A 27,323-nucleotide genomic window follows, 5' to 3' on the forward strand; every position below is an offset into this window, starting at 1 on the left:
TGACACGGCTGGATAAAAAAACATACCCGATTTAATCTGGTTACCACTCCTACCCAGTAACTAGAATATGCATATACTTATTACATATGGATAGAAAACACCCTAAATTTTCTAAAACTGTTTGAATGGTGTCTGTGAGTATAACAGAACTCATTTGGCAGGCAAAACCCTGAGACATTTTCTGACAGGAAGTGGATACCTGATGTGTTGTATTACCTTTAAACCTATCCCATTGAAAAACACAGGGGCTGAGGAATATTTTGGCACTTCCTATTGCTTCCACTAGATGTCACCAGCCTTTACAAAGTGTTCTGAGTCTTCTGGAGGGAGATCTGACCGAACAAGAGCCATGGAACGATGATGGCCCATTAGACACCTGGCGCGCGAGTTCATGTTGGGTACCCTCGTTCCAATACGTTATAAAAGAGTATGCATTCGTCCACCTTGAATATTATTCATGTTCTGGTTAAAAAAGGCCCTAATGATTTATGCTATACAACGTTTGACATGTTTGAACGAACGTAAATATATTTTTTCCCCTCGTTCATGACGAGAAGTCCGGCTGGCTTAGATCATGTGCTAACAAGACGGAGATTTTTGGACATAAATGAGCTTTTTTGAACAAAACTACATTCGTTATGGACCTGTGATACCTGGAAGTGACATCTGATGAAGAGAATCAAAGGTAATGGATTATTTACATAGTATTTTCGATTTTAGATCTCCCCAACATGACGTCTAGTCTGTATCGCAACGCGTATTTTTCTGGGCGCAGTGCTCAGATTATTGCAAAGTGTGATTTCCCAGTAAGGTTATTTTTAAATCTGGCAAGTTGATTGCGTTCAAGAGATGTAAATCTATAATTCTTTAAATGACAATATAATATTTTACCAATGTTTTCTAATTTTAATTATTTAATTTGTGACGCTGACTTGACTGCCGGTTATTGGAGGGAAACGATTTCCTCAACATCAATGCCATAGTAAAACGCTGTTTTTGGATATAAATATGAACTTGATAGAACTAAAAATGCATGCATTGTCTAACATAATGTCCTAGGAGTGTCATCTGATGGAGATTGTAAAAGGTTAGTGCATCATTTTAGCTGGTTTTATGGTTTTGGTGACCCTGTCTTTGAATTGACAAAACATTACACACAACTCTTGTAAATGTACTGTCCTAACATACTCTAAATTTATGCTTTCGCCGTAAAACCTTTTTGAAATCGTAAAACGTGGTTAGATTAAGGAGATGTTTATCTTTCAAAGGGTGTAAAATAGTTGTATGTTTGAAAAATTTGAATTTTGACATTTATTTGGATTCAAATTTGCCGCTCTTGAAATGCACCTGCTGTTGATGGAGTGCACCACGGGTGGCACACTAGCGTCCCACCTAGCCCATAGAGGTTAAACAACTTCTTTGCGCACTTTGAGGACAATACAGTGCCACCGACGTGGCCCGCTACCAAAGACTGTGGGCTCTCCTTCTCCGTGGCCGACGTGAGTAAAACATTTAAATATGTCAACCCTCGCAAGGCTGCCGGCCCAGACGGCATCCCAAGCCGCATCCTCAGAGCATGCGCAGCCCAGCTGGCTGGTGTGTTTACGGACACGCTCAATCCCTATCCCAGTCTGCTGTCCCCACATGCTTCAAGATGGCCACCATTGTTCCTGTTCCCAAGAAAGTAAGGTAACTGAACTAAATGACTATCACCCCGTAGCACTCACTTCTGTCATCATGAAGTGCTTTGAGAGACTAGTCAAGGATCATATCACCTCCACCCTACCGGTCACCCTAGACCCACTCCAATTTGCTTACCGTCCCAATAGGTCCACAGACGATGCAATCGCCATCATACTGCACACTGCCCTATCCCATCTGGACAAGAGGAATACCTATGTAAGAATGCTGTTCATTGACTACAGCTCAGCATTCAACACCATAGTACCCTCCAAACTCATCATTAAGCTTGAGACCCTGGGTCTCGACCTCGCCCTGTGCAACTGGGTCCTGGACTTCCTGATGGGCCGCCCCCAGGTGGTGAAGGTAGGAAACAACATCTCCACTTCGCTGATCCTCAACACTGCGTCCACACAAGGGTGCGTTCTCAGTCCCCTCCTGTAATCCCTGTTCACCCACAACTGAGTGGCCATGCACACCTCCAACTCAATCCTCAAGTTTGCAGATGACACTACAGTGGTAGCCTTGATTACCAACAACGACGAGACAGCCTACAGGGAGAAGGTGAAGGCCCTCGGAGTGTAATTTCAGGAAATTAAAACAGCAAAGGGAGCACCCCCCTATCCACATCGACAGGACAGCAGTGGAGAAGGTGGAAAGTTTTAAGTTCCTGTGTGTACATATCACCAACAAACTGAAATGGTCCACGCACACAGACCTCAGGAGGCTGAAGAAATGTGGCTTGTCACCGATCACTAACTTTTACAAGTGCACAATTGAGAGCATCCTGTCGGGCTGTATCACCGCCTAGTACGGCAACTGCACCGTACTCAACCACAGGGCTCTCCAGAGGGTGGTGCGGTCTGCACAACGCATCACCGGGGGCAAACTACCTGCCCTCCAGGACACCTACAACAACCGATGTCACAGGAAGGCAAAAAAGATCATCAAGGACAATAACCACCCGAGCCACTGCCTGTTCCCCCCGCTTCCATCCAGAAGGTGAGGTCAGTACAGGTGCATCAAAGCTGGGACAGAGAGATAGAAGCTGTTTTTCAATCTCAAGGCCATCAGATTGTTAAACAGCCACTACTATCAGAGAGGTGGCAGCCTACCTACAGACTTGATATCACTGGCCACTTTAATAAATGTCTAGTCACTTTAATAAAATGCCACTTCAAGAATGTTTACATGTCGCATTACTCATGTCATATGTGTATACTGTATTCTTTACCATCTTTTGCATCTTAGCCGCTCTGTCACTGCTCATCCATATATTTTATACTTATATATTCTTATCCCATTCTTTTACTAGATTGTGTATTAGGTTTTGTTGTGGAATTGTTAGATATTACCTGTTAGATACTGCTGCACTGTCAGATCTAGAAGAATAAGCATTTCGCTACACTCACAATAACATCAGCTAACCATGTGTATGTGACCAATAAAATTTGATTTCAGCTGTTATGTTTCGGGGGAGACATCTACTTCAGGGTCATATTCATTAGAGCACAAAACGCATGAAAATGTAGCACATTGTTTTGTGCCAGAAAACAAAAATGAGCCTTTGAGGCGACTGTGCAAAACTAAGCTAGCTACGACTAGCTGCCCATCACCCAGAGAGGGAAGGAAAGTGTTTGAAGGAAATTGAAAGGTAGCATTAGCTTCAGTCCCCTGTCCCCTACCGTGTCAGAGGTGCTCTCAAGGAGGAAGTTGATGGCTCTGTTGACATCCTCGTTGCAGTCGTGGAGCGCTACCATGCACTCGTCCTGGTTCTTTCCGGTCACCTCCATCAGCTATGGACGTACACACACAGGCACACACACAAATATACACGAGTGCTTCATTTGAATCCACAACAAAACATGACAGAATATACAAGGACCCTATGTATACTGATGTATGTTGATAGTATGTACAGCTTGTATGTGTCTATCACAGAAGGAAATATTTGTCACTTCTAGTTGCATAGACAGTATTAGAAAGGGAAAAGGTCTGCACTCTTAGAATTGAGGTGTGTGGGGGGGGATATTTTATTCTAAAATTGCATAATATATTTGTTTTTATTATATTAGTTCGGACCCTCTTTTTCTAGTACATGCAGTCACAAACATACACTCACAGGCTTAGAATAGTTTCCAAAGTTAACAGGAGAGCACAGCACAAGTGTGTTCATTCCTGCTGATTCAAGTAGAATTAAGGTAGGCCTCTTAATGGGCAACAAACACCCCAACAGAAACACGCCAGCATTCAGCACTGACACAATGGCCTCGGCAATGCCCGCCCATTCACCTGGTTCACTTTGTCCTCAAAATCAGAATCATTCTTGTCATAGATCATCTGGGCGAGCCGGATCTGCTCTGCGGTCGCCTGCAGGCGAGAAGGGGTAGAGCGAGGAAGGATGAATGAGGAGGAAAAGAGGAAGGTGGTGGAGGAGGAAAAGAAGAAGGTGGGGGAGGAGGAGTAATGTTTTAAAGAAATTCATTAACACCTGAAGGAAGACCTGCTAAGTATGATCAAGTGAATTGTACTGTGTGTGTGTCCCTCACCTGGAGCTGTTTCTGTGGTTGAGTTGTGTGGGTGGCAGCAGGCAGCACTTTATCCCGAGTGCCCCGGGCTTTGTCGCCACCCAACGAGGTCATCATATACAGTATATACAAAACAATGTATGTACAAAATAGAAAAATCTGGAAGACAAAACAGAGAGAAAGAGGGATTGGGTGGGGGGGAACAAAGGTCAAATGTGGATATAAAGTCACACCAATAACGCAAGTATTTTCCCTACTCACTGTACAGTTAAATAAAGGTTAAATAAAAATTAATACAAATAAATTACAGGTGTAAGACAAACACTTTAAATTTAGGCCTAGGTTGTTAGGATAGACCTGATTTTATTTTATTGCAGTTTCTTTTGAGCTGAAATGCATTCCCTGGTCTGTGGACACGAGTAACCTGTATCAGACATCCACACATCAACAAAGTCGGATGGGATTGCGCAACACCAAGTCTAAAAACACACACAGTGATCTGACTGTATTGGCATAAATCTACGGTGAACAGTAACCCTAGACATACTTTATAAACTAGACTGTATAAACTGAGCGTTGAATACGGAGATTGAATAGTGAGATCTTCACACATTACACCGCTTGGTTCATATCGGACAATGCAGCTGCAGGTCAGTGGCTACCATTGGCAACTCACAATAATTCATCCAAAAACATGATTATTTAGAGCAGCCACATCAGTTTGCCTTTGCGAAAGCAGTGGACTCGGATACCTAGCAAATAGTCTGCCAGGGCCTATATTTGTATTTACAAAGCCCATACGAGTTCAATATCATGAAAGCTAATGAGATATTGGATCATAACACTCGCCAAGAGATTTCACTGCTGGTGTGCAACAACAAAACAAGTTACCGCAGCTATCGAATTTGGCCTCAACACCTCTAATAGTAGCTGGCTACTCATAAATCATTAATCTAGCTACACAATATATGACATAAACACACTCGAACGGTAAAAATATAGAACTGTTAGCCAATATAATCACGGCCATCAAATGGGTGCAACGCAAACAATACTTGTTATTGATAGCTTGCCATAATTAAGTTAGAATTAAAAAATAATGCATACCTATATAAATGACATTTATAATAAATTCCGTTTGTCTTCACACGTTCGATACGTTAACTCAAATGTAAGCGCGAGCGCTTCAAATACACGAATATGGATTCTAGTCCTAGCTGCCAAATAATACACAACAGTGACAGACAGTGGGACCCCTTTGTCCTAGTTCGCTAAGTAGCTAACTAGCTAGCTGGCAATGCAATTTAGGCTATTTATTGTAAAGAAATATACCAAAACACGACGAACGGATATTCCTGTTCATACATTATTGAATGTTGACCAACGGGGATTCTCCCCAAGTGACAATAATAAACAACCGTTCTTCAGGTATCAAATCATGCTAGTTTGCTAGCTAACCACAAAGCTTTATCAATTCAATTCTGACGAAAATGGCCACAGCGTATGATCCAAGCTCCGACATTACTTGCCAGGGAACAAGCCAATAGAAAATAACGAAATAAACAGTGAAAAGCTGGTTTAAAGAGACGAATGATTCGGTGATATTACACTTAAAGAGGGACAAGACTACACAAGGGTTTAAATTAGCTCAAGTATAAAGATAAATATTGAGTGCCTGAACGAGATTTGTTTTTTGTATTACCTGCTAACCGCTAACACGCTCTACTCAGTCAGCAGCAGACAAGGTCACGTGATATACGGCGTAGCTGTCGTCGTTGCTTTCCTCGGTGGAAGACAAGTGCGCAGACGCGCGTCGTCCTCTTGGAGTAATCGATATTCACAGCAAGCCATAAAGTGTCGTTGATATAAGTAAACGTTTTAGAGTATAGCCAGAGTCACCTATGATGTCTATCAGTAATTTGTCAGTAACCCTGTCCGTACAATGAATTTAACTTCGTAAGTACTGTAGGCCTACAGCATCCCTCAATGAGCAATTTGAGTGATTTAACTACGGCACAAATATGAAATAAACCACACACAAACAGCAATATGAAATAAGAGAAATATTACATATTTTTAATTTATCATTATTTTCATTTTAAAGATTTATAGGTTGGTTTCGGCTGTTGTTGACATCATACAATATCCCCAGGTTCAATCATTTCTAAAAACATTCATGAGGTGTGTAAAGGTATAAAATAGGTCACCACCAAAGTAAAGACAAGGGTCAGTTCACACACTTCCTGGAACATATACATAAAAATGTATGCATTTGTCCCTATGCATTTCACACATACACATTTATAAAATACACTTTAAAAGTGGTTATTTGTTCAACTTATGGTCTTAATTGGGTCTCTTTTTGTTCTCGCATTATCATGAAAACTCTCAAAGTTCCAAAAAGCAAAACTATGTCAGCCTACAAGTCTTTCACAGAAAGACTATAGAAAAGGCAACAAAGTCACTCAAATATACCCTGCCTTTGCACACAAGGAAAAGAGCAGCTACACTCATCCCTTGATAGAAAAAAGAAAAAAAAGAGGAAAAAAAAGTGTATTAGAACCAACAGTGACAAAAACTATGGTACCTCCAGATGTATTCAACTCCAACCCCTTGCCTTACATCCTATGCGCTTGTCCAGGGATGTATTCATTCAGACCATGACCTTAGCAAACCGTTTTGCAATGGAAACCATTTACTCCAAACAAAAAAACCTTTACAATGAAAACAAGAGTTTCTATTGGACCAATTCAGGTAAGTCTCTCCCTGCTTCATTCTGCTTGCTTCTGTTGGCTTCTAGTGAATACACCTGAGATCTGTTAGTATTGGGAAAGTCTTGGCAAAATGGCAACAATGCCATCTGGCCTATCAGAGGGCATTGATGGAGCTGTCACCATATTGCTTACACCTATTAAATTCTCTCAGATCTACACAAGTGCCTAGGAGGAAAGGGCAAGGGTCTGATTTGGGATTCAGGCGCTTAAGGTCAGCAATGTCTGCAGGTTTTCATCCTTGTTTTTAAATCAGCAGCTGGTTTAGAACATGTTAACCACGGTGTTATGTCACAAAGCAGGATCAAAGAGTTATTAGCAAGATAATGTTTCAAAAATTTCCTCAAACAACTCCATATTTCCTAGTTCAAAAAGCAAGAAGGTGTTGAACTTGAAATGGTCTAAGTAAGGGATAATCCACAACATCAACAGCCATGTATGAATGTTTATCCAAGTTAGCTAGCTGACTTAATGATCGTGCTTTGTGATATACACAACCACTGACATGAATGGACCAGTAACTGGGAAGAAAGAGAACCAACAGACATTGCGTTCCGCACGGCCCTGACGTTGAATGCCCCGGCCGTAAACCATAACTAAGGGTAATAGTGGGAAAATAAATTATAATAAAGATAGTAGTAATATCAACAAGTGTACGTTTATGTCAAATCACACAGTCAGAATCAAAATAAAATAAGCATTCTTCAGGATTATTATTCATTGCAGAATACCTATGGCATTTAGCATCTACAGTCATCACTCCTTTACATCATCAGTCAGGGAAAAACAAAAAAACAAGTGGCTGCCGCTGTCTGATTGGTTGTACTCATCCTCTGCTTCTTCTCACCTTGCGTCTGTTTGGGTAGTTTTTCCATCGCTACGGCTCTTATTGGTTGCTATGGCACAGGGTGGTACGCTACCAACCAATGACCATGTCCTTTTTCAGTTTCTTAGAAAAGTCTAACTATACTCCTGTTCCTTCCTTCAGAACTTTGTCTCTTATGTTCCCCCATCCTCAATATTTTATATTGCCATCAGTTTCGGAGAGAGAGAGAAAGAGAGAGAGAGAGAAGGGGAACAGTAAGGAGAGTGTCGCCAATGTCCGCACAAGGGAACGGTCTATGCCAGTATGACATACTCCCAAAAACAGACAAAAAAATTGTAATAAAACGTTAAACTTTCATTTGAGTTTTTCAAAAGCGGACCTCTCAGCTCATTACATCATCACTGGTTAATCATCTATATAAAAAAACAGGGAGCAGAGATGAAAGAACTGAATATAAACAGGGCAAAGTGCAAGGGAGGATGGAGGGATGCAACAAGGAGGTGTTGACGAGATACACAGTGGCAATATGGAAGAGGTGTTGACGAGATACACAGTGGCAATATGGAAGCTGTGTTAAGAAAAGGGGGGGGCCAAGATCATGCTCCTGAGTCCACTAAGGAGGGACAACAGTGAGTGAAACGCTAAAAGCAGGAAGGGGGGGGGGGGGGGGGGGGGGCTGGGTAGTGGGGTAAGGAGAGAATAGCGAGACAGAGGAGGAGGAGAAGGGAAGGCTAGCTCCAGAGGGCTGCGTAGTTGCCGTGAAGGCCTGAGCACAGCGGTCCGCCGGCCACAAACAGCTTGGTGCCGGAGTCGTCATAGCAGTGTGTGTACACGGCGTTGGGAAACGAGTTGATGTCCGAGAAGTAGCTCCTCCACGTCTCGTCGTGATTCTGAGGGAGAACGAGAGAAACAGGTGTGAGGGGAGGGGGTGACATCAGTGTTTCCCCTATATGCATTTCAATTGTGGCCTCCACTGGGGGGGGGGAATATATTTTCAGGACGGTAAAAAGTTTTCCAGTGTAAACTTTAACGACTAAAACCAGATATAAAGCATGTAGAAAAATTATAATGGAGCAATATATATATATTTTTTTAAATATCCTTTTTGAGACCCAACACCGCTGCTGAAAACAAGGGTGAAAGAACAGAGGGGGAAATGGTACTTGTTGTCTTGTGCTAGCATCTTGTCAAGGCAGGTCCAAGATAGACTACCAACACATGAGGTCAGGCGTCACTGAATCACAGTTTCTTTTAGTGTACTCTAAAGTCAGCTGTTCATAAATATGTTCTGTGTCATGATAGTGTTGTCAATAGTCACAATCTAGAAATGCTGGAGTAACCAGTATTTCATGTCATTCTTACAACAGCATTAAGGAGATACACTTTATATACAAAAGTGTGTGGACATCCCTTCAAATGAGTGGATTCAACTATTTCAGCCACACCCGATGCTGACAGGTGTATAAAATCGAGCACACAGCCATGCAATCTCCATAGACAAACATTGGCAGTAGAATGGTCTTACAGAAGAGCTCAGTGACTTTCAACGTGGCACCGTTACAGGACGCCACCGTTCCAAAAAGTCAGTCCGTCAAATTTCTGCCTTGCTAGAGGTGCCCCGGTCAACTGTAAGGGCTGTTATTGTGAAGTGGAAACTTCTAGGAGTAACTTCTAGGAGAAATGGTTAGTGGAGATAAGTGTGAAAGAACTTGACTGGCCTGCACAGAGCCCTGACCTCAACCTCATTGAACACCTTTGGGATGAATTGGAACGCCGACTGCGTGCCAGGCCTAATCGCCCAACATCAGTTCCCGACCTCACTAATGCGTTTGTGGCTGAATGGATGCAAGTCCCCGCAGCAATGTTCCAACATCTAGTGGAAAGCCTTCCCAGTATTGTGGAGGCTGTTATAGCAGCAAAGAGGGGATCAACTCCATATTAATTCCCATGATTTTGGAATGAGATGTTTGAAGAGCAGGCCTCCACATACTTTTGGTCATGTGTACTACAAACAGACCAGCACAGGCTGCTCCTCCCAATCCATGCAGAGGCAGGTATTCACACAGGGTTAATGAACTGGGGACACAGGAGACACCTGAACCAGCAGATCTACTAAACTGTAAAAATGTGGATATAACATCAGAAAGGGGAAAGATATTCACAGATCTCTCAACCATCAATAGCAGTGAGAACATTAAACAAAAAAATGTACACTGGGGCTACAACACGTTGACCCAAGCGCTCCTGTTGACCACTCAAAGACAGTGAATCTAGTGGCTTATAGAGGACAGGTGATTAAGACTTTTACTGCCACTCTGGACTTCATAGGTGGAAAATTACAATTCCATGTGGTGTATCGTGAAGTCAAACCACTCATTGCCCTCTCTGACAGTATCAGACTGGGCTTAGTTTATCTCCAACCTGAAGTGCATGCAGTCCAGAATGAAGCCCCTGAGCAGACTGAATACAGAGACCTGTTTGACTGCAGCACAGTGGGTAAGCTACCAGCCGTTTACCACATGCGGCTGGATGACTGTTTACCCCACAGCGTGGGCTCCCAGAAGTGTGCCACTCGTCATGAAGATACTACTGCACTGTTGGAGCTAGGAACACAAGCATTTTGCTACACACGCAATAACATCTGCTAAAAATATGTATGTGACCAATAAAATTTGACTTGAAGGAAAAAGTGATCAAGGAGATGGACCGAATGGAAGGACAAGATCTCATCACGAGAGAAGAGGCCATGGAATTGGTCTCAGCCATCCATGGTGGCTGTAAAGAAAAAGGATAGAAGAGTGAGAATATGCATTGATCCAGTCCATCTCAACAAAGCACTCCTCAGGCCACATCATCCCATGAAAACAGTGGAGCAGGGGAGCTCAGACGTGCCTGATGTTCATGTTGAATGCCAAGTTTTGGTTCTGGCAGAGCACACTTGATGAAGCGTCAAAGCTCACCACCTTCATGACCCCAGGGGGCAGATATCACTTCCTACTCACGCCCTGTGGAATCTCTACAGGAAGTGAAGTGTTTCAGGAGGTGCATGGAGCAGCTCTTCGCAGAACAACCCTGTCAAAATCATTATGGTCGACATCCTGGTCAGGAACACGACGAGCCCCTCCGCCAGATCATGGACAGGATAAAAGCTCTTAATCTCAAACTAAATCCAGACAAATGTCGCTTCAGGGTCTCAGAGGTCCAGTATGTATACTCAGTATGTTCCCAGAAGAGTGGAGGCTGTATTAGCAGCAAAGGGGGGACCAACTTCATATGAACGCCCATGCTTTTGGAATGAGAAGAGCAGGTGTCCACATACTTTTGGTCATGTAGTGTATATAGTAATAGCAGGACACTTCAAGTTAAAAGTTCCTGAGAGGGGTGTACAAAAGGGGAATAATCAATAAAAGAATCGTACCAGCCAGCCCTTCCCTGTGGCGAGTTTGAGGATGCCCTCTCCTGGGCGCTGCCGGAACCCGCCGGCCGGGCTGGAAGGGTCCTCCAGGAACCTCTGGGCTCTGATGTCATAGAACAGCAGGGAGCCCTGGCCTGTGCCCACAGTCACTATGTGTTCATAGAAACTCACCGAGCGGATGCCTGTGAACGAGCACACACAAACAAGTTAATAACTTGCCTTTAATAGCTTTAAAACGTCTTTAAAAAAAGCTGTAATAAATGTTCCTTTTAAAAGTACTGCCTCTGCACTTCATTGTAATGCTGCGTTCAAATGCTACTCGGAAACTCGCATTTCCCAGTTGGTGAAGTCGTAAATACGACAGTGTGTCCAAGTGCTTTTGGATTCGGAACAACCCTTCAACCAATGATATTTTAGCCAGTTAGCTAACGTTGCTAATAATAATTTAGCAAGCTGACTAACGTTGCTAATAATAATAATTTAGCTAGCTGGCTAATGTTGCTAATAATAAATCTAGCTAGCTAACGTCCCTAATAATATTTTAGCTAGCTGGCTAACGTTGACAAAATAGCCAAACTAGCTTCATTATTCACATTAAAATAATGTACAAATAATGTAAATGGATTGTTTAATCATCTTTTGGTTGAAAAGGACAGTGATGAAACGGCACAACTCGTAAATTAGGATTTCATTATTTTCTCCCGCTTTTCCAACTCGTAATCCCGACATGGAGGGCCATTCAAGTGAAATTTCAGAGTCGGTAACTCCTATTTCCGATAATTCCGACACCACTTGAAGGCAGCATAAGTGCAGAGCAGGTCTTGGCGAATGTTTGGGTTTTGTTTTGCTTCTTGATGGAATGTGTTTGTAGTACCTCGTGTTGCCTCTGGAAAAATGGAATGAAATGAAAGTTACAGAAAGTTTACAGAATATATGCTATAGTGTTCTAATATATATATATATTATATATATAATATAATATATATACACACCAATACACCCTGTGTGTGTGTGAGAAACATTGTAGTGTGGTGTCAATTCCTTACCACTTCCCCTCTCCCGGGAGCTGACTGATTTGATGTTGTGAGTGGGCTGCCGGGGGTCTAGGAAGGACACATGGGCCTGAGAGCCCACCGCATACACCGACCAGTCCTGACCGTATGCCAGACATACATTCTCCTTGCAGTGAGGCAGCTTTGTGGACAGCAGCTATGTACAACAGATACACAGGCTTGTTAGATGGGGATAGACATGTACAGTACCAGTCAAAAGTTTGCACACACCGGGACCTCCCGAGTGGTGCAGCGGTCTAAGGCACTGAATCGCAGTGCTAGCTGTGTCACACAGATCCTGGTTCAATCCCAGGCTGTGTTGCAGCCGACCGCGACCGGGAAACCAATGAGGCGACAATTGGCCCAGGGGGTTAGGGGAGGGTTTAGCTGGCGGGCCGGGTTGTCCTTGTCCCATCGCGCTCTTGCGACTCCTATGGCAGGCCGAGCGCAATGCAGGCTCACACGGTAGTCAGGTGTACAGTGTTTCTTCCAACACATTGGTGCAGTTGGCTTCTGGGTTAAGCAAGCATTGTGTCAAGAAGCAGCACGGCTTGGCGGGGTCGTGTTTCGGAGGACGCATGGCTCTCAACCTTCGCCTCTCCCGAGTCCGTACGGGAGTTCACTGTCAAACGCTCCCTAAAACACTTCTGCGAGCAGGCCTTTCTAATCGACCTGGCCGGGGTATCCTGAAATGACATTGGCCTCATCCCATCAGTAGATGATGCCTGGCTATTCTTTAAAAGTGCCTTCCTCACCATCTTAAATAAGCATGCCCTACTCAAAAAATGTAGAACTAGGAATAGATATAGTCCTTGGTTCACTCCAGAACTGTCTGCCCTTGATCAGCACAAAAACATCCTGTGGCGTTCTGCATTAGCATTGAATAGCCCCCGTGATATGCAACTTTTCAGGGAAGTTAGGAACAAATATACACAGGCAGTTAGAAAAGCTAAGGCTAGCTTTTTCAAACAGAAATTTGCATCCTGTTGTACTAACTCAAAAAAGTTCTGGGACACTAAAGTCCATGGAGAATAAGAGCACCTCCTCCCAGCTGCCCACTGCTCTGAGGCTAGGAAACGCTGTTACCACCGATAAATCCACTATAATTGAGAATTTCAATAAGCATTTCTCTACGGCTGGCCATGCATTCCACCTGGCTAACTTTACCCCGGTCAACTGCCCGGCACCCTCCACAGCAACCCGCCAATGCCCCCACCATTTCTCCTTCACCCAAATCCAGATGGCTGATGTTCTGAAAGAGCTGGAAATCTGGACCCATACAAATCAGCCGGGCTAGACAATCTGGACCCTCTCTTTCTAAAATTATCTGCTGAAATTGTTGCAACCCTTATTACTAGCCTGTTCAACCTCTTTCGTATCGTCTGATGAGGCTGACAAAATGATGAGGGTGACAAAATGACTACCATAATCAGAATGATGGGAAGTTTGAGAGCGCTCGATTTAATCTAAACAGTAAACAAAAAAGTTGTTTGACCTTAACCCGTTAGGCAATTTCATTGGTCTAATGAAAGCTTCATGCCGCCCAAAAACTGAGCACGTCACAGAATGTGTTTTTTTGGAGAAAAAAAATGTGAAAGCGGGAAAAATCCATATATTAGCCGCGTCATTGTTTAAGCCGCGAGGTTCAAAGCGTGGGAAAAAAGTTGCGGCTTATAGTCCGGAAATTACGGTATTAGAAATGTAGCCTATTTAAATAGGCCTACTCTACATGTCGCTGCTTTCATAAGCTTTGCTCAGCTGTAAGTTCTTTTGACTTCTCATAAAAATGTTCCATCTTGATATTTTTTGCTAAATTTCACTTATTGTTCACCCTAATATTTTCCATTCAAAATAGAGCTGTGATGCAAAGCCAGTCTATAGGCAATTTTCTAATTGTTCCCATTTGAAAGCTGCAATGTTTGGACATGACACTATTAGCCAATTTGGGAAATACTCTAAATAACTAACTTGTCTTAATGGTTTTGATAGGCTATCAGTAGGATTTGGCTTTTGGCTGTTTGGTTCGCAACTGGAAGGAGGGATGCATGCATCCTTTATTTTATAATAGACTAAGCCTTGCCCAACTAAGGTTTGTTCAAACTACTAGTTTGATTTTTCTATCTTGCTATTGTTTGTTCTACCTCTCATTATTCCCTTAGGCCTATCATATTTTTAGGTTATTCAAAAACAACTTCAAACTTTGAGATAGCCTAGAATTCGGTTAGATAAATTCATTGATTAATAATGAAATAGCACGGCGGGAGAAAGACAGCATGCATAAACATTTAAGTCATATTCATATCAAATGGAGAGAAAATACCAAATGTGGATTTTAAAATAAGACACCAGTGTCCTCTATAAAAACTAAAATAGGCTTCAGATCAACCAACATTGAGAGAAAAATTTTATCTGACTGGACATTCTGCGCTGCTTTGGTGAAAATCTTAGCTCTGTCTACATTGTTAATAAGTTGCATTCTGTAAATTGTTATAACATATTTAAATACAGTGCATTCGGAAAGTATTCAGACCCCTGGACTTTTTCCACATTTTGTTACGTTACAGACTTTGTTACATTAAAGAAAATTGTTTTTTCCACCCCACCACCGTAGGGATGGTGCCAGGTTTCCTCCAGACATGATGCTTGGCATTCAGGCCAAAGAGTTCAATCTTGGTTTCATCAGACCACACATGGTCTGAGGCCTTTAGATGCCTTTTGGCAAACTCCAAGCAGGCTGTCATGTGCCTTTTTTACTGAGGAGTGGCTTCCATCTGGCCACTACCATAAAGGTCTGATTGGTGGAGTGCTGCAGAGATGGCTGTCCTTCTGGAAGGTTCTCCCATCTACATAGAAGAACTCCGGAGCTCTGTCAGAGTAACCATCGGGTTCTTGGTCACCTCCCTGACCAAGGCCCTTCTCCCCCGATTGCTCAGTTTGGCCTTTCAGACAACTCTAGGAAGAGTCTTGGTCAGGGAAGTGGTTCCGAACTTCTTCCATTTAAGAATGGAGGCCACTGTGTTCTGGTATCCTTCCCCATACCTCATGGCTTGGTTTTTGCTTTGACATGCACTGTCAACTGTGGGCGCATATATATATATATATATATATATATATATATATATATATATTCCAATCAAGTTGTACAAACATTTCAAGGATGATCAATGGAAATAGGATGTACCTGAGCTCAAATTCGAGTCGCATAACAAAAGGTACTGAACAACTATGTGCGTTAGGGTTTGGCGATGTTACAATGGTATCGGATATCGAAGATGATTGACAGCCATCGATGCATCGCCAATTTCAAATTGTCTGTACCACGCAGTAAAGAGCTGACCGGGCAGCCCACAGCAGGCCCTGACAAATGGCCTATTCCTTTGCTATGGCATGCATAACCTACATTTTGTTACATTAAAGCCTTATTCTAAAATGGATTAAATAAATAAAAATCCTCATCAATCTGCACACAATACCCCATAATGACAAAGCGAAAACATGTTTTTAGAAATTCAAATAAAAAAACAGAAATATATTATTTACACAATCATCTTGACCAGAAAGGTTTGGTATGCGAGGACATTCAACAAAAATACAGTACTGTTTAATATTGACTCATGACGACACCAGCCAAGTCTTCATAATCTTCAATGTCCCCAAGAAAGTACAGTCACAGAACCAAACAAACATTGCTATGCAGAGCAGAAACAGATATACTCAAACAGACCTTGCTCAAGTTTTGCTCTGCCTTCCAAAGGTGGAAATAGCCATCCAGGGACACTGCACCAAGCTCCTGAGAGAAGGCAAAACAAGATAGTGTGTAGGTCCCCGTAAGTACAGGGCTGTAGTACAACACAGATTTTTACTAGAGAACACAGGCTGTGGTTTGTCTCAGAGGTGTAGGAGGGAGGTATGTCTGACCTTGTGGTTGTTGTTGAAGGCCAGGGCGCGCACTTTGCAGTTGTACGGGTTGGTGTATTCCTTGGGGATGTCCTCCAGGGCACGGTGGGAGATGTGGGAGTAGCAGGGGACCCCCTCTTCATCCTGCTGTCTCATGGAGTGGCTCAGAACCACCTCAGACACCTCCCACAGCCCCATTGAACCGTCCCGGGACCCTGTAGAATAGCAGCAGATTGATTGGTTGGTTGATTTTATACAGAGACAATATTACACACATAAAAAAACTATTGCAGATGAACAATAGTGTGAAGGTCTTCCTATGGCTTAGCAGTGTGTCACTTAACACCCACCTGACACAGCCATTCTGTCGCTGATCCACGCAATGGAGAAGATCCAGTCTTTATGACCATCCTGAAAAACAGAGAACAACTTGTTTCAATGTATGATCAGGCTTGCTTAGGCTGTCTCAGCCACCAGTGCTGTCCCACTTTGTGTAGCTCAGTACCAAGAAGAGAGGGGAACCACTCACGTCCCCCACGCAGACGGGATCCAGGGTAGGCAGCCGGTAGACGGCCAGGCTGTTGGGGTTGTCTCCGCCGGTGGCCAACAGAGTGCCGGAGGGGTTAAGCTCGATGGCATGGATCCCACAGCCTTGCTGGTCCAGCCCAGACACTGAGCCACTACCAGGGAGGAAGGGGGCCCCTATTGTCCCCGCAACCCCCCCGGGGGCCCCTCCACCACCGTGTCGGTCCTTAAGCATTGGGATGCGGGTGATCTGCCCTGTCAGAACATCTGCCACAAATAGCTGGGTAGAGGAAGAAAGAAATCTGGTAAGAGAAAAAGTTAAATGGTCTGGAATCATTGGGGGGGCGCATTTTTTGCTTCATAATAGGTCAGTTCAAGGTTTTCCGGTTAACAGCAAATGTTAATACACTTTTTCCGTTTTTTGAAAGAAGAAAGCAAAGTAGAGTAAAACAAGAGGCCAATGTCTCACAGTATTGCACTTGGTTCCACACACCACCTGACGGTGGTTGAGCCACTGGGAGGCAAACACCTTGTTGAGGCGGCCAAGGGAGAACTCCCGCTCCTTGAGGATGCCCGGGAGGCGGCCGGCAGCAAAGCCCCGCAGGCTACGCTGGAGCCGCCACTCATGCTGCTGCTGCGGCCGAAACTCTCGGCCCCGGAGCGCACACACCACCGAGCACTGACTACGCCACCACTGCTGAGCGTGCCGGGACGAGGAGGACACACGCGTCCGCTTGCTCGCCGACTGGCACCAGGCCACCTGACGGAGGAGAGAGAAAAAGCGAGAAGGAGAAAGGTTAGTACAAGGTTTAAATGAAATGAACAGCACGAAGTAAATCAAGAACACTGACTATTTAGAACAGGGTCATTCCAAGTGAATATGGAACAAAATGTTCATTAAATTTCCTATGCTCCTGCAATTCAATAAACAAAATTGTATTTTAGGCTAGAGAACGTATCTTTGACAGATTTACTTTATGTGCATGTGTCTGTGTTGCTTCACAGTCCCTGCTGTTCCACAAGGTGTATTTTTATCTGGTTTTTAAATCTGATTCTACTGCTTGCATCAGTTACCTGATGTGGGAATAGAGTTCCACATAACCATGACTATGTAGTACTGTGCGACTCCCATAGTCTGTTCTTGACTAGGGGATTGTGAAGAGCCCTTCAGTGGCATTTCTTGTGTGATATGCATGTGTGTCCGAGCTACGTGCTAGTAGTTTAAACAGACACCTCGGTGCATTCAGCATGTCAACACTTACAAAAACAAGTAGTGAGGAAGTCAATCTCTACTCCACTTTGAGCCATGAGAGGTTTATATGCACATCATTGTTAGCTCTGCGTGTACATTTAAGGGCCAGCCGTGGTGCCCTGTTCTGACCCAATTGTAATTCCATCTGTGGCACCTGACCACACAACTGAACAGGAGTCGGGGGTGCGACAAATATATGGCATGTAGGACCTGCCTTGCTGATGTTGTTAAAAGGGCAAAGAAATGATTTATTATGGAGAGACTTCTCCCCATTTTAGTTACTGTTGTATCAACATGCTTTGAGCATGACAGTTAACAATCCAGGATTACCACATTTATTAAAGTAGTTAGTTGAGGTTTAGGGTTTAGTGAATGATTTGTCCCAAATACAATGCTTTTATTTTTAGAAATAGTTAGAACTAACTTATTCTTTCCACCCATTCTGAAACTAACTGCAGCTTTTTGTTAAGTGTTGCAGAGATTTCACTCGCTGTAGTAGCTGACGTGTATAGTGTTGAGTCAGCCACATTCATAGACACACTTTACTCAAAGCCAGTGGCATGTCGTTAGTAAAGATTGAAAAAAGTAAGGGGCCTAGACAGCTGCCCTGGGGTATTCCTGATTCTACCTGGATTATGTTGGAGGCTTCCATTAAAGAACACCCTCTGTGTACTGTTAGACAGTTAACCATTTATCCACAATATAGCAGGGGGTGTAAAGCCATAACACATACGTTTTTCCATCAGCAGACTATGATCGATAATGTCAAAAGCCGCATTAAGTCATGCCTAAGTTTGCTAATCTTGCCACGGGAAAGAAATGTAAGTAATTGGCAATATCAGTGGGTTTTGTGATGAATGAGCCATCTGATTCAATGAATGACAGATGAGTTTGCCCTTTTGCCCAACATTTCATTTAAGGTGCTCCAAAGCTTTTACTATCATTCATCTTTGTTTCATAGAATAGTTTATTATTTTTATTCAGCTTAGTCTCATAATTTCTCAATTTGCAGTATGTTTGCCAATCGATTGTGCTGCCAGACTTATTTGCCATTCATTTTGCCTCATCCCTCTCAACCATACAATTTTTTAATTGCTCATCAATAGTAATTTCTTAAATGGGTGCATGCGTATTAGTGACTGGAATAAGAAATGTCATATGTCAAGTGCAGTGTCTGCTTGCTCCTCATTACACACCACAGACCAACAAATATTAATTACATCAACAACAAAGGAATCACTACAAAACTTCTTCTATGACCTCATACACTATATACTGGAACTTTTATACCTTTCTGTTGATATCACGTGTGGTCCTCCCACAACGACTCGCCAGGAAAGCATGCAGTTTATTAGGCTACAGATGAAATAAGTTATCACAGGGTGGTGAAAGTGCATGGTGATGAGCTTGATGCTCCTTTCCTATAAAGATCGAGGGACTTATTCTGGTGAAATCATCGATGCTTGGCTGCCTTTTGGCAAATAAACAATCTTGCTCTTTTTAATCTCATCATGTAGGCTATACATGCGCTCTAGTCAAATACCTGCGCGCTTTCAACTAGAGCACACGTGCCAATACCAGAGGGGACACATGCTATATAAAGCATTTTTTTTTTACGTGAGACAAACATCAGTAGAGTTGAAAAGTTGTATTTTTTATTCAGTAGATGGGAATTGAACCGCAAAAGGTATTTTTATGTGCACTATGTCATCACGCACTGCCATTTACCTGCAACAACTCTATTTAATGGAAACATCTCTGGTGGGAAATTGCGCATGTTGATTTGATGCAGATTTTAGAATATTCACATGAAAATCTGTCACCAAATGGATGGAAACCTAGCTATTGAGAAGATAACCTTTCTAACGATACCCTTCTTATATCTCAACTCAAATTGCGAGCAGAGCAGACTACTAAAATGGGAGTATCAATAAACATTGATTCTGGGAAATAATTCCTCAGTTTGTCGCACTCTGCATTGCGGTACCAGTAGAAGCATTTTAGCCAAAGACTGCTATACTTGCTGTTTAGTCTGCATGTTTTAAATGTGCAATAACCATGAAGCACAATTATATACAGAATTGTCAACTTGTTCTCATTCTGAGAAATAAGGTAGGCTACTTGATTTCAACATGGACAGGCTACCATGCTGTTCAAACAGTTGGAAACGGACAGAAGGGTGTGTTCATAACAATTCAACTGTTCTGCCTTGTAAGTTAGAAAATAGATCCTAGTAGGCTAAACTTGAAATATAATGATTATCTGGCTACTCACTAGCATGTGGGCTTGTGCTTGAGATATTGTTTATGAGACCTGTGTTAATTAAGCAATAAGGCCCGAGGGGTGTGGTATATGGCCAATACACCACGGCTAAGGGCTGTTCTTAAGCACGATGCAATGCGGAGTGCCTGGAAACAGCGCTTAGCCATGGTATATTGGCCATATACCACAAAAACCCGAGGTGACTTATTGCTATTATGAACTGGTTACCAACGTAATTAGAGCAGTAAAAATTAGGGATGCACGATATATCGGTAAGCATTAGAGGTCGACCGAATATGCTTTTTCAACGCCGATACCGATTATTGGGGGGGGGGGGGGGGGGGGGGGAATAAAAGAAAGCCGATACCGATTGATCTGCTACTTTTATTTTATTTTTTGTAAAATTGCCAATTACAACAATAATGAATGAACACTTATTTTAACTTAATATAATACATCAATAAAATCAATTCAGCCTCAAATAAATAATGAAACATGTTCAATTTGGTTTAAATAATGCAAAAACAAAGTGTTGGAGAAGGAAGTAAAAGTGCAATATGTGCCATGTAAAAAAGCTAACGTTTAAGTTCCTTGTTCAGAATATGAGAACATATGAAAGCTGGTGGTTCCTTTTAACATGAATCTTCAATATTCCCAGGTAAGAAGTTTTAGGTTGTAGTTATTATAGGAATTATAGGACTATTTCTCTCTATACGATTTGTATTTCATATACCTTTGACTATTGGATGTTCTTATAGGCACTTTAGTATTGCCAGTGTAACAGTATAGCTTCCGTCCCTCTCCTCGCTCCTACCTGGGCTCAAACCAGGAACACATCGACAACAGCCACCCTCGAAGCAGCGTTACCCATGTAGAGCAAGGGGAACAACTACTCCAAGTCTCAGAGCGAGTGACATTTGAAACGCTATTAGCGCGCACCCGGCTAACTAGCTAGCCATTTCACATCGGTTACACCAGACTAATCTTGGGAGTTGACAGGATTGAAGTAATAAACAGCGCAATGCATTGCGAAGGGCTGCTGGCAAACGCACGAAAGTGCTGTTTGAATGAACGCTTACGAGCCTGCTGGTGCCTACCATCGCTCAGTCAGACTGCTCTATCAAATCATAGACTTAATTATAACACACAGAAATACGAGCCTTAGGTCATTAATATGGTCGAATCCAGAAACTATCATCTCGAAAACAAAACGTTTTCCTGTCAGTGAAATACCAAACCGTTCCATATTTTATCTAACGGGTGGCATCCCTAAGTCTAAATATTCCTGTTACATTGCACAACCTTCAATGTTATGTCATAATTACGTAAAATTCTGGCAAATTAGTTCGCAACGAGCCAGGCGGCCCAAACTGTTGCATATACCCTGACTCTGCGTGCAATGAACGCAAGAGAAGTGACACAATTTCACCTGGTTAATATTGCCTGCTAACCTGGATTTCTTTTAGCTAAATATGCAGGTTTAATAATATATACTTCTGTGTATTGATTTTAAGAAAGGCATTGATGTTTATGGTTAGGTACAGTCGTGCAACGATTGTGCTTTTTTCGCAAATGAGCTTTTGTTAAATCATCCCCCGTTTGGCGAAGTCGGCTGTCTTTATTAGGAAGAAATAGTCTTCACAGTTCGCAACGAGCCAGGTGGCCCAAACTGCTGCATATACCCTGACTCTGTTTGCAAGAGAAGTGACACATTTTCCCTAGTTAAAAGAAATTCATGTTAGCAGGCAATATTAACTAAATATGCAGGTGTAAAAATATATACCTGTGTATTGATTTTAAGAAAGGCATTGATGTTTATGGTTGGAGCAACGTGTACCCAAGCAATTATATGCAATGCAGGACAGGCTAGATAAACTAGTAATATCATCAACCATGTGTAGTTAACTAGTGATTATGATTGATTGATTGTTTGTTTTTTTATAAGATAAGTTTAATGCTAGCTAGCAACTTACCTTGGCTTCTTACTGCATTCGCATAACAGGCAGGCTCCTCGTGGAGTGCAATGTAAAGCAGGTGGTTAGAGCGTTGGACTAGTTAACCGTAAGGTTGCAAGATTGAATCCCCGAGCTGACAAGTGTGTCGTTCTGCCCCTGAACAAGGCAGTTAACCCACCGTTCCTATGCCATCAATGAAAATAAGAATGTGTTCTTAACTGACTTGCCTAGTTCAATAAAGGTTACTTAAATGTATTTAAGTTTTAAATACGTAAATACCAACAAAATAACCTTTTAGTCAGTGTGTGTGTCAACTATTTAACTGTCCTAGAATGCTTAAACGGCCAGTAAAATTGTAAATATCGTTATAATTTTTGGGGCAAGGAAAATATATATCGGCCAAAACTTTCATATCGGTGCATCCCTAGTAAAAATACATGTTGTTATACCCATGGTATACGGTCTAATATACCACAGCTTTCAGCATTCAGGGCTTGAACCACACAGTTTATAATTGTCTTTATACCATGGCATTGTTGAATACTTGTTCCTGATTGTCTTGAGTATTTTAGAGGATGGATTATTTCCCTATAAACACACAAGGTAGAATTCAATAGCTATAGTTCATTCTTACATGTTCTATGTTTGAGCTGCTTTTGAAAGCAAAAGTAAAATTGAAAACATTACTGACATTATGAAAATCGATGGTTTGGTTAGCTAAACTAGCAAGTATGTTTGGTTACCATGACAACTACTGTAGCTATCTATTAAACTTGCTAGCTCCTTCTGGCTCCCGAGTGACGCAGTCTAAGTGCAAGAGTAGTCACTGCAGTCCTTGGTTCGAATCCAGGCTGCATCACATCCGGCCGTGAGTGGGAGTCCCATAGGGCGGCACACAATTGGCCCAGCGTCGTCCGGGGTTGGCCGTCATTGTAAATAAGAATTTGTTCTTAACTGACCTGCCTAGTTAAATAAAAGTTCAAATTAAATAAAAACAGGAGTCATTTGTGCAGGCCAATTATATATTTGCTGAATTCAATTAACATATCACCTTTGGATTTCTGGGTCGTCAATTCATACTTGCATTGTTGTAACATAGGAACTACCGGTGTTATTACTTGGACATTTCTGCAGTAGGGGCTTTGTATATGGCCGTGGTACATCAACATTGGAACACGATGCCGGATGTGGCACTGAATTTGGGGGCAATACTTTAACAATTCTCTTTTTACATACATTTTAATTAACAAAAAATGTTTTGCCTAACCAACCAAATGGATATAGTCTAAAATAAGAATTGAAATTGAGTTGAACCCAACTGCAGTCGGTATACAACACATGACTTAACCACCCGTAACCAGTCGAATAGGACATAAACTAGCTAAAATTCCTATTAATTTTACAGTTACTGAAATTGTATTCCATTCTCAGAATGACTATTCTATATATTTTTCCATCCATCCCCTACGATCCAATAGTACATCCGGTGCTTAGGAAAAAACATTAGTAGTTGTAGGCCTAGGTCCTAACCAGAAACACTCACACAAGTCTAATTTAACCAGCTAACTAAATTAGCTAGCTAACCAGTTAGAGAAACGGTCCATGTAATAAAAAAAAAGGACAGTCAAACGACATAAAACATTTAAAATAGAAACATGAACTAACATAGGCTAAGCACACTAGCCAGTGAGTTAGCTAACGTTAACCATGGCATTCTAGCTAGTAACACGGATCGAGTTCCGTAGGAAGCTAACGTTACTAATAGTTATCTAGTTAGTGTAAAAACGACCGTGCTTTTTATCTGCGTGGCGTTACCTATCGAGTTAAATTCACTACGAATATGTTAGTAGTTAGCTAGCTCAACCAGTCAACGCAAAATGGTAACGTTAGCTAGCCAACTAGGCTAACCAAGATTTGCTCGAATGGCTAACGGCAATTGACTGAAACACCAGTCTGTTTCCTCATACCTGTTGTTGTTGTTGGTCCTTGGACTCCCCTGCCTTCCTTTTCCTGCTAACTGTTTTTCTCGCCATAATCTGACACACACAAATCCCTCACCCACATGGAGGCCAAATAATGACGCTAAGTACTGGGTCATATAATGGCGATAAGCTATTTTGTTTTCTTGCTCTGAGTGTAGCAGCGCCCGGCGACGTGGAAGGACGATCACATAAGGGTGAGGTTGACTAGCTGGCTTCCCCTCCACTCCGGCCTCCGAAACTCAAACTCTAGCTTCGCGCGTAGATTAGTTTGTAACCTACTAAAATGTGTTTCGGTCGAGGAGCCAAAATATGCGACTCCCCTACAGTACAAATCGATTTTTATATTTTATCCAATTGTTCTTTCTTTACAAATCGCGTCACCAACGGCAACAACATTCTGCCGCGCGCAGCCGCAGTCAAGTTAAACATCAACAAAAACAAGGTCGAACGTGTATGTTTACGCTAAAGCGTGCGCGTTCGCGAACCATTTGTCATTGGCGTCATATTTATGCTTCCGAACTCTTTCCTCCAATGATTTCTTGAAAAAGCACAATATTTTTTCAATTCAAGAGTTCAGATTTCATGCAAACATCAAATGTATGAGACTAACAAATTACATTGATCGTGCATCACATAGAAGATATTGTAATATTTCCTGGACAGGGAATCCCCCAAAAAAACGATAGAGAAGTAACATGCAGACTACACCCCTTGCAACATAAATGTAGAAATATATATTACTCAATTATTGCGCCAACGAGCGTCTGCGTTGCCAAGGGCTAACACTGAACCCAAGCCATCGTGCAAAAATGTAATTTGTCCCCCCACACCAAACGCAATCACGATACACAGGTTAAAATATCAAAACAAACTCTGAACCAATTATATTCATTTGGGGACAGGTCAAAAAGCATTAAACATTTATGGCAAATTAGCTAGCTAGCTAATTTGTCCTTTTTAGCTAGCTTGCTCTTGCTAGCTAATTTGTCCTGGGATATAAACATTGAGTTGTTATTTTACCTGAAATGCACAAGGTCCTCTACTCCGCCAATTAATCCACACATAAAACGGTCAACCGAATCGTTTCTAGTCATCTCTCCTCCTTCCAGACTTTTTCTTCTCGACTTTATATTGCGATTGGTAACTTTCATAAATTCGGTGCATTACCGCCACTGACTTTGTTTGTCTTTCAGTCGCCCACGTGGGTATAACCAATGAGGAGATGGCACGTGGGTACCTGCTTCTTTAAACCAATGAGGAGATGCGAGAGGCAGGACTTGCAGCGCGATCTGCGTCAGAAATAGAACGGACTTCTATTTTAGCCCTTGGTAACGCAGACGCTCGTTGGTGCAATAATTGAATAACATAGATATCTACATTTATTTTGCAACGCGAGCGGTGTAGTCAGCCTGTAAAATAGAAGTCAGTTCTATTTCTAACGCAGATTGCGCTGCCAGTCCTGCCTCTCCCATCTCCTCATTGTTTTAACAGAAGCAGCTGCCCACGTGCCATCTCCTCATTGGTTACACCCACGTGGGTGACTGAAAGACGAACGAGGTCAGTGCCGGTAATGCACCTGATTTATGAAAGTTGCCAATCACAATATAAAGTCAAGAGTGTTGGTCCCATGTTTCATAAGCTGAAATTAAAGATCCCAGAAATGTTCCATATGTACAAAAAGCTTATTTCTCTCAAATTTTGTGCACAAATTTATTTACGTCCATGTTAATGAGCATTTCTCATTTACATTTACATTACATTTAAGTCATTTAGCAGACGCTCTTATCCAGAGCGACTTACAAATTGGTGCATTCACCTTATGATATCCAGTGGAACAACCACTTTACAATAGTGCATCTAAATCTTTTAAGGGGGGGGGTTAGAAGGATTACTTTATCCTATCCTAGGTATTCCTTAAAGAGGTGGGGTTTCAGGTGTCTCCGGAAGGTGGTGATTGACTCCGCTGTCCTGGCGTCGTGAGGGAGCTTGTTCCACCATTGGGGTGCCAGAGTAGCTAACAGTTTTGACTGGGCTGAGCGGGAACTGTGCTTCCTCAGAGGTAGGGGGGCCAGCAGGCCAGAGGTGGATGAACGCAGTGCCCTTGTTTGGGTGTAGGGCCTGATCAGAGCCTGAAGGTATGGAGGTGCCGTTCCCTTCACAGCTCCGTAGGCAATCACCATGGTCTTGTAGCGGATGCGAGCTTCAACTGGAAGCCAGTGGAGAGAGCGGAGGTGCGGGGTGACGTGAGAGAACTTGGGAAGGTTGAACACCAGACGGGCTGCAGCGTTCTAGATGAGTTGTAGGGGTTTAATGGCACAGGCAGGGAGCCCAGCCAACAGCGAGTTGCAGTAATCCAGACGGGAGATGACAAGTGCCTGGATTAGGACCTGCGCCGCTTCCTGTGTGAGGCAGGGTCGTACTCTACGAATGTTGTAGAGCATGAACCTACAGGATCGGGTCACCGCCTTGATGTTAGTGGAGAACGACAGGGTGTTGTCCAGGATCACGCCAAGGTTCTTAGCACTCTGGGAGGAGGACACAAGGGAGTTGTCAACCGTGATGGCGAGATCATGGAACGGGCAGTCCTTCCCCAGAAGGAAGAGCAGCTCCGTCTTGCCGAGGTTCAGCTTGAGCTGGTGATCCGTCATCCATACTGATATGTCTGACAGACATGCAGAGATGCGATTCGCCGCCTGGTTATCAGAAGGGGGAAAGGAGAAGATTAATTGTGTGTCGTCTGCATAGCAATGATAGGAGAGACCATGTGAGGATATGACAGAGCCAAGTGACTTGGTGTATAGCGAGAATAGGAGAGGGCCTAGAACAGAGCCCTGGGGGACACCAGTGGTGAGAGCGCATGGTGCAGAGACAGATTCTCGCCACGCCACCTGGTAGGAGCGACCTGTCAGGTAGGACGCAATCCAAGCGTGGGCCGTGCCGGAGATGCCCAACTCGGAGAGGGTGGAGAGGAGGATCTGATGGTTCACAGTATCAAAGGCAGCAGATAGGTCTCTCAGTAATGCTGCGAGACAATTTACCAAGACAATCCATCCATCTGACAGATGTGGCATAACAAGAAGCTGATTTAACAGCATGGCCATTACAAAGGTGCACCTGGTGCTGGGGATAACAAAAGGCCACTCTTAAAATGTGACATTTTGTCATACAACACAATGCC

The 27,323-nt window shown here is 42.8% G+C and overlaps 2 protein-coding genes across 5 annotated transcripts in view; both read right to left on the reverse strand.

Moving 5' to 3' along the window:
• Positions 1 to 6,014, reverse strand: part of LOC106583427 (ubiquitin-associated protein 2) — a 39,575-nt gene extending 33,561 nt beyond the window's left edge. For 2 of the 3 annotated variants that reach the window (XM_014167578.3, XM_014167575.3), the window contains exons 1-4: positions 5,911 to 6,014; positions 4,230 to 4,367; positions 3,973 to 4,050; positions 3,366 to 3,476 (exon numbers count right to left, since the gene is read on the reverse strand). In XM_014167578.3, the coding sequence (XP_014023053.1) occupies positions 3,366 to 3,476; positions 3,973 to 4,050; positions 4,230 to 4,325 (285 nt within the window). In that variant the 5' untranslated portion in view covers positions 4,326 to 4,367; positions 5,911 to 6,014. Of the gene's footprint in view, positions 1 to 3,365; positions 3,477 to 3,972; positions 4,051 to 4,229; positions 4,368 to 5,315; positions 5,341 to 5,910 lie in introns of those variants that run through there. The other variant, XM_014167576.3, reaches the window with a different exon arrangement.
• A 244-nt stretch (positions 6,015 to 6,258) lies between these two features.
• Positions 6,259 to 24,584, reverse strand: LOC106583426 (DDB1- and CUL4-associated factor 12). Of its 2 annotated transcripts, none has more exons than XM_014167574.3 (9): positions 24,131 to 24,583; positions 17,164 to 17,454; positions 16,699 to 16,974; positions 16,520 to 16,580; positions 16,191 to 16,384; positions 15,997 to 16,062; positions 12,267 to 12,429; positions 11,224 to 11,402; positions 6,259 to 8,695 (listed from the first exon to the last, which is right to left on the reverse strand). In XM_014167574.3, the coding sequence occupies exons 1-9, from the start codon at positions 24,194 to 24,196 to the stop codon at positions 8,537 to 8,539; spliced, it is 1,455 nt and encodes a 484-aa protein (XP_014023049.1). In that variant the 5' UTR covers positions 24,197 to 24,583; the 3' UTR covers positions 6,259 to 8,536. The 2 variants fall into 2 exon arrangements, 1 of the variants encoding a protein (XP_014023049.1); XR_014382199.1 differs by having other exon boundaries at positions 8,576 to 8,695; positions 11,224 to 12,106; positions 24,131 to 24,584.
• Positions 24,585 to 27,323: the final 2,739 nt, after the last annotated feature.

Source organism: Salmo salar, chromosome 22, assembly GCF_965601325.2.
Source record: "Salmo salar chromosome 22, fSalSal1, whole genome shotgun sequence".
Classification (NCBI taxonomy): Eukaryota; Metazoa; Chordata; class Actinopteri; order Salmoniformes; family Salmonidae; genus Salmo; species Salmo salar.

Bases quoted from the DNA above. Each gene is read 5' to 3' on its own strand.
- LOC106583426 (XM_014167574.3), bottom strand. From the start codon at position 24,196: ATGGCGAGAAAAACAGTTAGCAGGAAAAGGAAGGCAGGGGAGTCCAAG. The intron at 17,455-24,130 runs GTATGAGGAAAC...CTCCTCCGTCAG, and splicing joins AGGACCAACAACAACAACAG to GTGGCCTGGTGCCAGTCGGC. The intron at 16,975-17,163 runs GTGAGACATTGG...TCCTCTACCCAG, and splicing joins GTGGAACCAAGTGCAATACT to CTATTTGTGGCAGATGTTCT.